Source organism: Salmo salar, chromosome 02, assembly GCF_965601325.2.
Source record: "Salmo salar chromosome 02, fSalSal1, whole genome shotgun sequence".
NCBI lineage: Eukaryota > Metazoa > Chordata > Actinopteri > Salmoniformes > Salmonidae > Salmo > Salmo salar.
Genome location: NC_138292.1, coordinates 56,607,249 through 56,623,861, shown reverse-complemented (window position 1 = coordinate 56,623,861; position 16,613 = coordinate 56,607,249). Strand labels below are relative to the sequence as shown.

The 16,613-nt window shown below is 43.6% G+C and overlaps 1 protein-coding gene across 1 annotated transcript in view; it reads right to left on the bottom strand.

Annotated features, from left to right (window-relative positions):
* The window catches only part of LOC106588110 (regulatory-associated protein of mTOR), a 215,231-nt gene that overhangs the window by 175,141 nt on the left and 23,477 nt on the right, over nucleotides 1–16,613 (bottom strand). Inside the window, exons 3-4 of the mRNA XM_082965118.1 lie at nucleotides 12,946–13,048; nucleotides 2,355–2,437 (exon numbers count right to left, since the gene is read on the bottom strand). Coding sequence (XP_082821244.1) covers nucleotides 2,355–2,437; nucleotides 12,946–13,048 — 186 coding nt within the window. The remainder of the gene's footprint in view (nucleotides 1–2,354; nucleotides 2,438–12,945; nucleotides 13,049–16,613) is intronic.

Sequence of the window (16,613 nt, the reverse complement as noted above, 5' to 3'; positions counted from 1 at the left end):
CCTTCCTTCCTTCCTTCCACCTCTCCCCCCACTTTTCCTTCCTTCCACCTCTCCCCCCACCTTTCCTCCTCCTTCCTTCCACCTCTCCCCCCACCTTTCCTTCCTTCCTTCCTTCCACCTCTCCCCCCACCTTTCCTTCCTTCCTTCCTTCCACCTCTCCCCCTACCTTTCCTTCCTTCCTTCCTTCCACCTCTCCCCCCACCTTTCCTTCCTTCCTTCCACCTTCCCCCCACCTTTCCTTCCTCCTCCTTCCACCTTTCCCCCACCTTTCCTTCCTTCCTTCCTTCCACCTTCCCCCCCTTTCTTCCTTCCTTCCACCTTTCCCCCCTTCTCTTCCTTCCTTCCACCTCTCCCCCTCACCCTTCCTTTCCTTCCTTCCTTCCACCTCTCCCCCCACCTTTCCTTCCTTCCTTCCCCTCTCCCCCACCTTTCCTTCCTTCCTTCCTTCCACCTCTCCCCCTACCTTTCCTTCCTTCCTTCCTTCCTTCCACCTCTCCCCCCACCTTTCCTTCCTTCCTTCCTTCCACCTCTCCCCCTTCCACCTTTCCCCCTCTCCCCCCACCTTTCCTTCCTTCCTTCCTTCCACCTCTCCCCCCACCTTTCCTTCCTTCCTTCCTTCCACCTCTCCCCCCACCTTTCCTTCCTTCCTTCCTTCCACCTCTCCCCCCACCTTTCCTTCCTTCCTTCCTTCCTTCCACCTCTCCCCCCACCTTTCCTTCCTTCCTTCCACCTCTCCTTCCACCTCTCCCCCCACCTTTCCTTCCTTCCTCCTTCCTTCCACCTCTCCCCCCACCTTTCCTTCCTTCCTTCCTTCCTTCCACTCTCCTTCCCTCTCCCCCCACCTTTCCTTCCTTCCTTCCTTCCACCTCTCCCCCCACCTTTCCTTCCTTCCTTCCACCTCTCCCCCCACCTTTCCTTCCTTCCTTCCTTCCACCTCTCCCCCCACCTTTCCTTCCTTCCTTCCTTCCACCTCTCCCCCCACCTTTCCTTCCTTCCTTCCTTCCACCTTCCCCCCACCTTTCCTTCCTTCCTTCCTCTCCCCCCACCTTTCCCCCACCTTTCCTTCCTTCCGCCTCTCCCCCACCTTTCCTTCCTTCCTTCCTTCCGCCTCTCCCCCCACCTTTCCTTCCTTCCTTCCTTCCTTCCACCTTTCCCCCACCTTTCCTTCCTTCCGCCTCTCCCCCACCTTTCCTTCCTTCCTTCCTTCCGCCTCTCCCCCCGCCTTTCCTTCCTTCCTTCCTTCCGCCTCTCCCCCCCGCCTTTCCTTCCTTCCTTCCTTCCGCCTCTCCCCCCCGCCTTTCCTTCCTTCCTTCCTTCCGCCTCTCCCCCCCGCCTTTCCTTCCTTCCTTCCTTCCGCCTCTCCCCCCCGCCTTTCCTTCCTTCCTTCCTTCCGCCTCTCCCCCCCGCCTTTCCTTCCTTCCTTCCTTCCGCCTCTCCCCCCCGCCTTTCCTTCCTTCCTTCCTTCCGCCTCTCCCCCCCGCCTTTCCTTCCTTCCTTCCTTCCGCCTCTCCCCCCCGCCTTTCCTTCCTTCCTTCCTTCCGCCTCTCCCCCCCGCCTTTCCTTCCTTCCTTCCTTCCGCCTCTCCCCCCGCCTTTCCTTCCTTCCTTCCTCCGCCTCTCCCCCCCGCCTTTCCTTCCTTCCTTCCGCCTCTCCCCCCCGCCTTTCCTTCCTTCCTTCCTTCCGCCTCTCCCCCCCGCCTTTCCTTCCTTCCTTCCTTCCGCCTCTCCCCCCCGCCTTTCCTTCCTTCCTTCCCCGCCTCTCCCCCCCGCCTTTCCTTCCTTCCTTCCTTCCGCCTCTCCCCCCCGCCTTTCCTTCCTTCCTTCCTTCCGCCTCTCCCCCCCGCCTTTCCTTCCTCTCCTTCCTCTGCCGCCCCTGCTCCCGCCTCCTGCCGCCCCTGCTCCCCGCCTCTGCCTGCCCCTGCTCCCGCCTCTGCCGCCCCTGCTCCCGCCTCTGCCGCCCCTGCTCCCGCCTCTGCCGCCCCTGCCTCCCGCCTCCTGCCGCCCCTGCTCCCCGCCTCTGCCGCCCCTGCTCCCGCCTCTGCCGCCCCTGCTCCCGCCTCTGCCGCCCCTGCTCCCGCCTCTGCCGCCCCTGCTCCCGCCTCTGCCGCCCCTGCTCCCGCCTCTGCCGCCCCTGCTCCCGCCTCTGCCGCCCCTGCTCCCGCCTCTGCCTCTGCCCTTCCACCTGCTTAAGTGCACATATGGGACACATAGCTCCAAGCCACATAGGACCCTGTCTAAAGATCAGCGAGACAGTGATCCACAACACAGTACGTACAGGTACAGACTGGTATGTGTGGGTGGTGGGTCACTGAGGTAGAGTAAGAGGAGGGAGCACATGGGGCCATGTGAACTCACCCTGGGTTGCCAGTTCTCATACTGCTTCTGCAGGTTGGCCCCGATGGTTTCCAGGGCTTTCTGTGGACTCATGGACAGAGGGTCTGGAGGAGAGGAAACAGACACTCATTATCATAGATACAACATTAGATTTGGGTACAACCAACACAGTAGTGAAATGCACAAAAATGACCACATTACTCATAATACTTGCACTTAAATGTATCTATAAGCATTACTTTAACAAGATGGGAAGGTAAACGTATTGTAGATTTGAAGTAACAGATCTGTATACAGTGTGTATTATGGGGTATTGGGTATTGTGTCTAAATTGATGTAGAGTAACGGTCAAAAGTTTGGACACCTACTCATTCAAGGGTTTCTATTTTTACTATTTTCTACATTGTAGAATACTGAAGACATTAAAACTATGTAAGAACACATATGGAATCATGTAACCAAAAGTGTTAAATCATATGTTTTGATGACAGCTTTGCACACTCTTGGCATTCTCTCAACCAGCTTCGTTAGGTAGTCACATGGAATGCTTTTCCAACCGTCTTGGAGTTCCCACATATGCTGAGCACTTGTTGGCTGCTTTTCCTTCACTCTGCGGTCCAACTCATCCCAAACCATCTCAATTGGGTTGAGGTCGGGGGATTGTGGAGGCCAGGTCATCTGATGCAGCACTCCATCACTCTCCTCCTTGGTCAAATAGCCCTTACACAGTCTGGAGGTGTGTTGGGTCATTGTCCTGTTGAAAAACAAATGATAGTCCCACTAAGCGCAAACCAGATGAGATGGAGTATCACTGCAGAATGCTGTGGCAGCCATGCTGGTTAACTGTGCATTGAATTCTAAATAAATCACATTTTCACCAGCAAAGCGCCCCAAAACAATTACACCACCTCCATGCTTCACAGTGGGAACCACACATGCAGAGATCATCCATTCACCTACTCTGTGTCATGCAAAGACACGGCGGTTGGAATCAAAATCTCAAATTTGTACTCAGACCAAAAGACAGATTTCCACCAGTCTAATCTCCGTTGCTCGTGTTTCCTGGCCCAAACAAGTCACATCTTCTGATTGGTGATCTTTAGTAGTGTTTCCTTTGCAGCAATACAACCATAAACGCCTGATTCACACAGCCCCCTCTGAACAGTTGATGTTGAGATGTGTCTGTTACTTGAACTCTGTGAAGCATTTATTTGGGCTGCAATTTCTTAGGCTGGTAACTCTAATGAACTTATCCTTTGCAGCAGAGGTAACTCTGGGTCTTCCTTTCCTGTGGCGGTCCTCATGAGAGCCAGTTTCATCATAGCGCTTGATGGTTTTTGCGACTGCACTTGAAGAAACTTTCAAAGTTCTTGAAATGTTCCAGATTGACTGACCTTCATGTCATAAAGTAATGATGGACTGTTGTTTCTCTTTGCTTCTTTGAGCTGTTCTTGCCATAATATGGACTTGGTCTTTTACCAAATAGGGCTATCTTCTATATACCACCCATACCTTGTCACAACAAAACTGATTGGCTCAAACGCATTGAGGAAAGAAATTCCACAAATTAACAAGGCACACCTGTTAATTTAAATGCATTCAAGGTGACTACCTCATGAAGCTGGTTGAGAGAATGCCAAGAGTGTGCAAAGGATGGTTACTTCGAAGAATGTCAAATATAAAATCTATTTTGAATTGTTTAACACTTTGATTACTACATGATTCCATGTGTTATTTCATAGTTTTGATGTCTGCACTATTCTACAATGTAGAAAATACAAAAAAAAAATATATATAAAAAAAACATTTAAAATGAGTAGGTGTCCAAACTTTTGACTGGTACTGTAAATGCTACAATTGTGAGCTGCAGTATTCCACAAATTATTTGGATTAAGAGTCCTCCAGCCCATTTGATATGCCACAACACAGAGATCAGATAAATCCCAATATTGCCATCACAATGAAGCAGAGATTCAGTTTAGACAGTTAACCCAATAGAGAACCAGTATCACAATCCCTCGCCATTTGCTTAGTAGGGCTGTTTCGCTTATCAAATTAAAACTACAAAATATGGAGAAATCTCCCCAGCGCTTCGGATTGAAATATTGCCAAGAAGAAATCAAATTGTATAAAGCATAGCGCATATTATAGATTCTGAGATATCAAATTCTGCCCACAATGCAGAGAATTACATTATTGATTTAGAAATGACTGGATGTATTGACAATATGCATATTCAGGGCCACTGACAATGTTTTGGGGACATAAGGAAATAAAAACAAATGTATATTGTGCAGTATAACGCAACTGCAGTGAGTAAATGTAAGATGACCCTAAAGTGGTATGATGCATTAATTTCTCTTCAGATAGGGACCTGCAGTGAGTAAATGTAAGATGACCCTAAAGTGGTATGATGCATTCATTTCTCTTCAGATAGGGACCTGCAGTGAGTAAATGTAAGATGACCCTAAAGTGGTATGATGCATTCATTTCTCTTCAGATGGGGACCTGTAAAATGAAGGAAGGAGGGAGGGGGTGGGGTGAGGAGGGTGGGTGGGTCAGATAGCTAATGATTGTGCATTTAAGGTTATTCTAGACATTTTTTTTTTTAAATAAACCATGATCTGATGATTGACAGTTTGCACTGTGCTCAGTCAAAGTCTACAATGAAACAGGAGCAGTCTGACAGAAGTCTTAGCTTTTTTGAATATGTTAAGTGCTTCCTTTCATAAACTCTACCATCAAACAGTCTTGGGTTATGTGGTTTCTTTTTGTCAAACCATCTGTGGGGGTGTAACGTTTCATTATTACTGTCATTTTGTCTGTCTGGTTTCTTCTCAGTTGTCTAATATACTGTTATGAGATTACTTACAAAACTTGGATGGAGGGCAGGGCAATATGGTCATAATATCATATCACAATATTTTTCTCATTTTTCAACGGTATGAAGATATTTAATGTTTTGGAATAACAAAAGTTCTAAATATGCTTCACGAGGAGTGCATGATCCTAGGGTGGCAACAAATACATTCTAAGTGGTTTTAAAATGGAGCTCTCTTTTCTGATTGTTTTATACTCTTCAAACATCAACCCAATTTTTTTAGTTGTTGCATTTTTCATACATTTCTGAATTTCCTTCACTAATTTGTTATAATTCCCACAATGTAAAACATTCGTTTTACTTTGTATGGTTCTGTTTTGTGAAAAGGTCACTTTTCCTTTATCAGAATAATTATTTTCTATAAACAGGTTTCCATCAAACCTTTTTATGCAAATGAAGTACACATCAGATTAAAAAAAAAAATTCACGATAGGCTTAATGAAAACAGCAAATGTCGGTAAACTTTCCAAATGTCGATAAAAAGTAAATAGACAAGGTGGGATCTTTGTGTCTGTAAAATTAATTATGCGAGAAATGGTGGTGGAAACGCTTTTATGTGCAAATATTGATATAATAACCATCATATCGAAGTAAACTTGGTGTCACAATGACATGTGTGGTCCTCCCACTAGGCTACAGATGAAATGGGTATTGATGAACTTTATAGGGTGGTGAAAGTGCAAGGTGATGAGCTTGATGCTCCTTTCCAATAAATATCGAGGGTATTATTATGGTGACATGTTGATCGATCCTGCAGTTAAACAAATAAAAAGAATCTTGCTCTTTTGTCCATAATAATCTTGTAATGTAGGTTTAGACACTAGGCTATACCGGCACTATCTGCGAGCTTTTGGTTAGAGGGCATGTGCCAATACCAGAGTGTGGAAATTCACTACATAACGCAAACATGTGACAAAACCAGCAGTAGAGTTGAACATGCATTGGAAACCCATTTAACTTGTATTTTTTATTCAGTACATGGGAATTTAACCACAAAATATATTTTAATGTGCACTACGTCATCACACGCAGCCTTTTACCAACAAGTAAATTTGATTGAAACCCATCTCTGGTTTGAAAATGCGAATATTCTAAAATCCGCAGAAAACTATATGCGCATGAAAATCTGTCGCCAATTGGATGGAAACATAGTTTAAGACCATATATTTTCAAATGGATTCAATGAATGTACTTGCGCCACAAGGGGCATTGTGCCAACTGGCTTATGTGCCTTTTTTGTGAGCAAAACTTTTTGTGGAAGACATTACACAGGGCACTGACCCCTTCCCAACGTTGTCGTGATATGTCGAGTTTCCTTGTAGGCCTATTTGGCGGGAAACTGAAGCCAGCTGTATAGCCTATTGCCTGTGTGAGTCATTCTGGGGCACAACTTTCACTTGGGACAAGGGGTCATGTCCCCCCCACATTCTGAAATTGCATTTTTGTTCCCCCCCAGTTTTATCATTGCAATGTGATACAAAAAGCGGTAAAGGTGTGCTTTATGACATAAGGTCGCCTCCGAGCAGTCGGGTAGGCTATTTATTGTTCAGCTAGCTGGATTTAGGACCATGCTGATGCCACAGAGCAGGCTGACAGGCTGTGTGAAGGCAAAGCTTCTGGAAGGCTGGCTGGACCAGCACAGGAGAGTTGAAGATAGTTCAGTGTGTATGTGTTGCGCTCTTTCACAAAGTTGTAAAAGCAAGCAGAGCAAAAACTGGCTACTCTTCAGTTGACTGATGTAGCTGGCAAGGTAACTGCTGTTTAACTTAACGGAAAAAACAAAACTGAGCTAGTATTGTAACATTAGGTAATGTTTCATCCCCTCTTGACTGAGGTAAATTAATCAGCTATGCTAGCTAGTAGCTACCACAGTCAGGTCAGTTCTAGCCTCTAGTTATCTGTCAGATAGATAGCAATATGAGGTGGCTATTATTACTAACAGCTGTTGTTTGTATGGAAATGTTATGTCTTTGTTATGTCTTTGTTATGTCTTCCCCATCCCACTCGCAGCCTGCTGGCTTTCTGCCCGACTCCCACTCGCTACCACAAGAACTGGTCCCAAACCCAACCGCAGTCCCGCAATGTTATTTTAGCCGTATGTGACGCAGATCACTTGCCAGCCATGGTCCCCGCAATTTTATGCCCTATAGGCAATATCAAATGCACAATTATGTAGGAAATAGGTTACATTTCCAGAGATTCTCACATGGTCCTTATAGTGTGTTAGTGGGCTATATCAGCCAAGATGCTAGATGTAGTTGAAGTGAGCAGAGTTGGACAAACTTGCACTTTCTCTTGAGCTATTTTTATAGCCTACCTTTTAGCAGTGGGAAGATTTACAAACAGAAATATGGATGATCAATATTCTAAGCAATGTAGTAAAGTATAGCCTAATCATAGGCCTATTTAGGAAGTACATTTCCTTGGAAAGAACTGCCCCGTGCTTCTCATCCCATGTATAGGCTATAGCCTACTATTGAATTGAGACCACACGGGCACCTGATCTCACAGGTATAGCTACTGAACTGGAAGCAGCAAACTTGATGACAGCGACACCTGCTACGTTTTGCGTAGCTCTATAGGATATAGCCTACCTTTTAGGAGGACGATTTGCAGGCCGAGCCAAAAAAAGGTCATCAATACTTACTGAAAACGAAAAAGGTAGTATGATGATTAAATGTGTTGATTGCACTTCGACTCACTTTGGTGGAGAGCCCTCCACTTCTTTCCATTATCAATATGTATTTAGATACTGTAGTAAACTACAGTCTAATGATATTTAAGTTAATTTCATATTCAAATTACCCGCCACGTGATTCTCTGCGCATGTAGGCAGCCTACTCTATATCAATGAGACCACATACGAGGCGCAGTTGAACTCTCACGCCCAACTAGGAGAGGTAGACTACTGAAGTTGAAGCATGCGTGAATAACGTGAAAAATATATGTGCTGTTAATACAATAGGAAGGCCAACGCATACAAAGCAGACAGAGGAACGATTCCAAATAATCTGTTAGACAACAAAAATATTTGCATCCCAAAGTCGTCTGTCTGACCATGAAAAATGCCAACCGCGCCGCAACGATCTTTGTCGCGACCCGCGGGAATGCAGCCCTCTAGTGCAGTCAGTAGACAACACTATGCTTGACATGTCTTTGCAGGATCAGATGGTGACAGGGGTCCCAAAATGGTCAGACAGCCAATTTTGCTGTATATTAACAATATCAGTGAATGATACAAAGTTCCATCTTGAATTGAAGGGTAGACCTACAGTAGCTACAAGACAGCATTTTCAGTTTAAAGATACTGTCCGGGAATAATGGTCATTTCAATTATTGAACAATTATATTATCTAAGAATAGAATCAATGTATAAATGTACACCAAGGTAATTATTTTGTCATCCCTAATTTTTAGGAGGATCAGATGGTGACAGGGATCTCAGCAGGCAGCTAGGGAAGACCAGTCTGACGCAGGCAAGGTGAATTTCTACAGATTCCGGACAAGCAAGATGCTATTTTAAGGCAGTCTGACAACCCTCCAAAGTTGATTTCCAAACTGTATCAAGGGTTGATGGAGGCATTTTCCAATGACACAACACACAACCTGGTAGAAGCTATTGATGATATGAACATGTGCATTCATCATCATCATCATCATCTCAGACATAAATGACTGCAGTTTCAGACCATCCATAGAACGCACTAGATGCCAGTGAAACTGAATTGCATACACTCAGAAATGTTATTCCTCTGCTGGAGGTGTAAAACACAAAAGGGGACATATTTTCATATGTATTCAGACCCCTTGAATTTTTCCACATTGTTACGTTAGTCTTATTCTAATGGATTAAATAGTGTTTTCCCCCTAACCAATCTATACACAATACCCCATAATGACAAAGCAAAAACAGGTTTGTAGATATTTTTGTAAATGTATATATACAAAAAAAAAATGTAATGACATTTACATAGGTATTCAGCAGACCCTTTACTCAGTCCTTTGTTGAAGCACCTTTAGCAGCGAGTACAGCCTCGAGTCTTCTTGGGTATGACGCTACAAGCTTGACACACCTGTATTTGGAGAGTTTCTCCCATTCTTCTAGGCAGATCCTCTCAAGCTCTGTCAGGTTGGATGGGGAGCGTTGCAGCACAGGTATTTTCAGGTCTCTCCAGAGATGTTTGAGCTCTGGCTGGGCCACTCAAAGTGTCCCAAAGCCACTCCTGCATTGTCTTGGCTGTGTGCTTAGGGTCATTTTCCTGTTGGAAGGTGAACCTTCGCGCCAGTCTGAGATCCTGAGTGTTCTGGAGGAGGTTTTCGTCAAGAACCGCTCCGTTCATCTTTCCCTCGATCCTGACTAGTCTCCCAGTCCCTGCCCCTGAAAAACATCCCCACAGGATGATGCTGCCACCACCATGCTTCACCGTAGGGATGGTGCCAGGTTTCCTCCAGACGTGATGCTTGGCATTCAGGCCAGAGAATCTTGTTTCTCATGGTCTGAGAGTCTTTATGTGGCTTTTGGCAAACTCCAAGTGGACTGTCATGTGCCTTCTACTTAAAAGTGGCTTCTGTCTGGACACACTACCATAAAGGCCTGATTGGTGAAGTGCTGCAGAGATGGTTGTCCTTCTGGAAGATTCACCCATCTCCAGAGAGGAACTCTGGCAGAGTGACCATCAGGTTCTTGGTCACCTCCCTGACCAAGGCCCTTCTCCCACACTTGCTCAGTTTGGCCGGCCGGCCAGCTCTAGGAAGAGTCTTTGTGATTCTAAACTTCTAAGATTTGAGATGGAGGCCACTATGTTCTTGGGGACCTTCAATGCTGCAGAAATGTTTTGGTACCCTTCCCCAGATCTGTGCCGCGACACAATCCTGTCTCAGAGTTCTACGGACAACTCCTTCGACCTCATGGCTTGGTTTTTGCTTTGGCATGCACTGTCAACTGTGGGACTATATATAGACAGGTGTGTGCCTTTCCAAATCATGTCCAATCAATTTACCACAGGTGGACTCCAATCAAGTTGTAGAAACATCAAGGATGATCAATGGAAACAGGACACATCTGAGCTCAATTTGAAGTCTAATAGCAAAGGGTCTGAAAACGTATGTAAATAAGGTATTATTATTTTTTATAAATTAGTAAACATTTTAAAAACCTGTTTTCGCATTGTCATTATGGGGTATTGTGTGTAGATTGATGAGGAAAACATCTTATTTAATCCCTTTTAGAGTAAGGCTGTAATGTAACAAAATGTGGAAAAAGTCAAGGGGTCTGAATACTTTCTGAATGCACTGTAAGGTCTTGTGAAGGCTGGCTGAATTCTGGCAACAAGTATGTTCTTTTATCTCAGCATGACGACAGATTCTCCCTTCTCCCTGTTTTGTTTGCTTGGAAATGTTGATACTTGAGACTTATCAGAAGAATCTGTGTAACCAAACATTTATAGGGGCTAAGAAATGCATTGCCATTAATTCAAAGGTTGGTTATCCTCCCACAATGTCAAGTTATGTATCACTAGACTTGATTTATTACCAGATTAAGGGTATACTGAACAACTTTTACAAGGTCTGGATGCCTTATACGGAATACAGTACGACTAAAGGAGTCTGTATTGAAAACATGCCCACGTCAGGGGATATACCCATTTAGGCAATCCCTGGTTTCAGTCCTGTGCGTTGTCACTCTGTCCTTGGCCTAACACACCCGAAACCAATCCTGAATGTTTCACTAAGATCCTAAATTTGAGTGGGGTGTGTTGGGTTTTTTGTTTTGTTTTCTGTTTCAAAACCTTTCCCTTGGGAATAAAAATAAATAAAAAGCTATGATTGAACGGGGAGGAAATTGTGTTGGGAGAGAGCCGAGTTAGGCTGGCTGGCTGGTTAGGCAGGCAGGCTGGTCTGGCTGAAATTTGATATAGCGGATTTCTTAATAAAAACAATCAAAAGTCTGTATTTTATTCACGAGTTGCTCATTTGTTAGGCTATTGGTTAAAGGTGCAACACAACATTTATTACAGAATCACCTTTGATTTAGTTCAGTCTTATTAATCACTTAAACATATTAATAATGATCTCTTACCTAGCTTGGTGACAGAGGGCATTTTTGCTTACTTTTTGTTCTAAATAGAGACGGCACATTGGATTGTGTAAAATGCAGGGAATGAGCTTTAGGTGCCCCCAGACAGGTTGCCGCCCCCCCCCCACTTCTAAAATCAAAGTAAAGCCCCTGGAGTCTTTCATTAAAGTGAAACAATGTGTCTGTTTGCTGCTTTTCATTAAATCATACACAGCTGTTCTTTATATGGCCTAAAACCAATGTGTTCAAAATGGGCAGAATATTAGACTATAGCATACTGAATTTTCATCAATCATGAAAATAGAACCTGGTAAAAGACCGACATTTGGACGTTTCAATTAAAAATGACTGTCACATGACTATATTAATGTAAACATTGTGATTTTAGAGACAAAGTAACAGCCTATGATTAGACTCAGAGGAAGGCCCAAACAATTGTCAAGGACTCCAACCACACTAGTAACATTTTTTATTAGTCATAGACTGTTCTCTCTGCTAATACACACACACACACACAGATCTACCTGAGGTTCAACTTTAAGGCAAGGGCATATTTTGAAACCATTTTGATACTCACCTCATATCTTGATAATATGAATGAGAAAGTAGTCCCTTTTGTTTTTAAATCAGTAGTGTCCATCTCTCCCACTGTTCCCATTTTCAATTAAAAAAAATATGCTTGAGAGATTCACAAGACTATAACATTAGAATGTTGTAAAGTGCTGCCCTACCCTGGCTGGTGAGGAATAATAATAATAAGCACACAAACTAAAGAATGCTATTTTAGTATTTTATTAAACTTAAGATTCTCACCAAGACAGGCAGACAGTACAAACAGTACAGTAGGCTATACATTGCACAAGAAGAATATAGGCTATTTTAAGAGATTTAAGAGAATGAATGCAAATGTATGCTGTTAATGAACAATAACTAGGCCCAATCTATCAACTACCAGATCTGAATAAATGGGTTGGATGGATGGCTTTGATTGTCCAGCAATCTTGCACTGCTACCCTCAGCATTCTTGGAGGAGGTCAGAACAAGCAACAGGGATGTCACCAGAGATTCACAACCAGGGGCTCAGCCCTGAAAACCAGGGACTGACAGAGTACCGGCAAATCATTGTATTTGTGGGTCTGAGAAAAAAAGAGTGGATGAATACACAGATCGTAAGCCTGCAATATGAAGAGGAAATTCTAGTCCACCAACTTTCCAGGGGCACTCACTTATCCAAAGTCCTGGTGATGTCCCTGACAAGCAATGGAAACCGAATTTATCCTCTTCGTGCTTCCCAAAAATATCCTGGCGCATGAAGGCTACATCTACAGACGGAAATGACACACCGCAAACAAGTCCTTCTGGAAGTGCATCGAATATAATGTTTTCGAATGCTGAGGTCGCATAATGCTCACTGAAGGGGTTCTCTCCAAGTTATACTGGATACGCGATTCTTTCAGCGCCTGGAACATCAACTAGAGGAGCTCAGGACATACTATCAAGGCAACATGGGTTGAGGAGAAGGTTGGACACATTAGAAGAAAGCCAATGTTTCCCACAGATATGTCTTAATAACGGCTTTATTATTATGAATTATTTGTGTGCGAGTTGAGTATGGAACAGGTTATGCAAGTGTGTGTGTGTTTGTGTGTTCTTACCGATCCAGCACTCCAGTCTGGCGCAGGGTGACGTCTTGACCACGTCAGGAGGGTCCACCCCCACGTTGAGACACAACACCAGGGCCACACTCACAGTCTTCATCTGGAGAGACAGAAGTCAATACACATGCTTCTCAATACACACTTTGTTTATATGAGATATAATCCCAATACATGCTCTCATATACAGTGTGAAGAGACCCTGTTTATTTACATTATTTGGGTGAAGGACGTTAATATTTCACAGTTCATAGAGAGGCTCGGACTCGAGTCCTCACACACACACTATACGGCTCTGAGGCAGGCATCTGACAACGTCAGCCTCTAGATTTTCCTTCAAATTATCATCAGATGTGCATATTTTCCTTTCAAGACAATTCGATACGCATCTGTGGGGGGAGGGGGAGGCAATGTAGCCTACGTTTTTTGTTCTCCCACTTTGGTACTGATATCAGCATCACCCTCTAATTAACTTTCCTCTGGTAGTTGACTTTTATTCCGGTAAAACATCATTTTCAACAACGCATAGATAACAATAACCTAGCAAATGACGTAGGTTGTCACTCAACTAATAGCGTAATATCACACAAGCCATTTTAGCATTTGAATGCCGAAGGCGCCGTGCAGATGTGCAAGATCAGGAACAGGCCGCTTACCTGGCGAAGCCGGGCACGGTGCTCAGTTTGACTAGGCTACTGATATTATGCCTGGGGTTGTTGGGCATGCAAAATGACTCACAGTTACAAGCTGAGGTCCACACTGAAGGAGAGGACGCATCAGTGGTGGGTTTGGCCTTCCATTTGTACACACACAAGCTCCCGCAGGCGTCTGACACGCCAAAACGTCAGCCCCGTTTGTCCTTCAAATATCAAGAAATAGTGCTCCTGTGTTTATTTGTATTTTTCATTACTTGAGGTGTCCTGGGGTGAGATCGTTTTCTTGGACAGCCATGCACACTATTTTGACCTTGCCCTCTGGCATGGATGGATCCATTGGCAGGTCTGTCTAGTTGGCATAGCCTGACGTGACTTTGCAATTCTGAACAACAGTGCTGCTGACCTGATCTGGAGAGTGAAGAGCCATGTTGTCCATCAACAGGACTGAGGCTGGATCCAACACTATGCCAAGCACTAGACTATAGAGAACACACCAAAAGGGTTCTGTTTGGAGGGGGGGGGGAGAACTTAACAAACTTCTCTTTGAAGTCTGTCACAACTCCAATACAAGTCACGATTCAGTGCTTTCTGTAATAAAAATAGATATTTGAAAAAACGTAGAAAACATTTTTTATTTTTTTTAAACAGTCACGAATCCATATATAAACCTTGCACGGATATCGCTAAAAGATACAGCTGAAAGAAAGATCACATTTACTGGTGATTGATTTGTCTCCCAAGGACTTTTCAAGAAAGGCCTATTGAAGTGTATTTAATTGAATGTGTGCCTGGATAACTGAAGTTAATGGAACTCTGTAGCTGACGAACAGAAAGGCCGAAGCTCATTGCAGACAGAAGGGTATTGAATTAAATATGTGCCTGATCTATGGTGGTTAGCAGAGTTCTGGAGCTACTGCTCCTACTAGGCAGTTTACTGTAGTGTAGACTGGTCTGATAGAGAAGCAGTCCGGGGGGACAGGAAACAGGGTCAGGTAAACATGTGCACCTGAACACAGATTGATCCGTTGGGGCACACATGTACATACACAGACAGAACGAGAGAGGCTAGAACAGAGAGGGCAGTCAAACCCTGCACTGATTTTTACTTGAGGAGCTACTACCCCTGTGTTACTAGCTTTGTGCATCTTTTCTCAACACCTGAGCAATAGTCAATGAGCAAGCTCACGTCAGTGACCACGTTTACATGTGCACAGTATTCTGAATAATAGCCCAATCCCGATAAAGGTATTATTTCAGGATAAGCTGTTTACATGCAGCTTTGACATTCCACTCACGAGTATCCCTGTACCCATGAATAAAAATAATATTCCTATTCAGTTTTTTTTTTTGACAGGGGATGCAGGATAATTATTATTATTATTTTTTTTTAAGTTAAGCCTCATTTAGATATTTTTTTCTGCTTATAATTTCTGACATTAGGTAGGTTATTTGTTAGTCAACTTGTCTATAATTACATATATGCAGCTTCTCATTGTCATTACTTGTGATGCTCTAGAATACTAAATAAAGCCTTGCTCACCAGAATGTCAGAAAATTATAGAATGAATGCATAAATCTAGTTGACATATGTAAAGTTCTTTCATTTCTGCTTCTCTCACGGAGCGAAGACGTTTAGGGACCAGGGAGACTTTTCATGCAAAATTTCCCAATGACAACACCCAGTAAGATTTATTTTAATATGTAAAAAAAAAAAAAAAAAAGAGGCAAGTTTAAGGTTCTGAATGAAAGGTGAAAAGACGTATTTTCGGGACATTTTGGTCATTCAGCAGACACTCTTATCCAGATCGACTGACAGTCAGTGCATTCAACTAAGGTAGATAAACAACATGTCAGTCATAGTAAGAAAATAAAATAATTCTGTAACAGTTACTGAGAAAGTCGTTGAAGTGGTCTGTTTGGATTCCTTTGAACGTCGCTGCCAATTTAAAAGCTTTGAAAAATGAACATAAGTGCATGGGACAGATGGGAGCAATAATACATATTATATTGCAATCAGTTGGTGCGTCTTTTCTTTCCTATATTAAATACATTTAAAATGTATTAGTGTGACAGAATGCTTAATAGATTGAGAATGTGCAGTTGAAAGTTGGGTATAGAATGAATTACAATTTTTTTTAACATATTTTCAACAAATGTAAATGCAAATTTTCACCTTTCATTCAGAACCAAAAATGTACCTGATTTCAACATCAGGAAAATACGTAATTTAATCCTCCGGAAAGTTCTATGATCAAATTTCTCAATGAAGCAAGCATTAGATCAAAATAGTCATTTTTCACTGAATTTTGCAACATAGAACGACCAATCTTGGTCGATTCTCTCTCGGTCGGGGACATCCCTAACACACACACACAAAGCAGAGACGGGAGTAGAGGTCAAGATACAGGAGACAATAAAAGACGCAGGTAGGTCTCAGATGAAACTCATCAAAGCGCAGGAGGAGCTTGCGGAGTGTGCAAAGCTGAGAGGGGGAAAGAACCTCATGGCATTACATTTCCCAAAACGTTGTGGTTCCAACTCTAATCAAACCCATAGGAGTGTGGATGTGAATCCACGTCTCTGTCCCATAGGATCCCTCACTAAGAGGCTTTACTTTCACTACACTAACCTCAGGTAGGCATGACTGCGTTCTTATACATTGACCCCAGTGAGGGATAAGTCAGTTGGGACGTGCCCATTAAAGATACTATAGCTGAAATGAGAACACGCCTGGGGGAGTTTTCAGCCCTGCGTCAAAGAATCTACAAAAGCTGCATCCCATTGAGCTCTGATCAAAACTAGTATACTATATAGGGAATAGGGTGCCATTTCGGATGCAACCAGTCTACAGAGTGCAGGTTTTACAGCCATCCCTGGAAAACAGTAAATGGTGTTGAATTTCTGGGGGAGATGGCAAAAATCTTCTTTCCTATTTTTACACACAATAGTTATGGCCACAATTGGGAAGGAGTGCACTGACTGAAATAAACTTGAAAACAACAGTCAGCATTT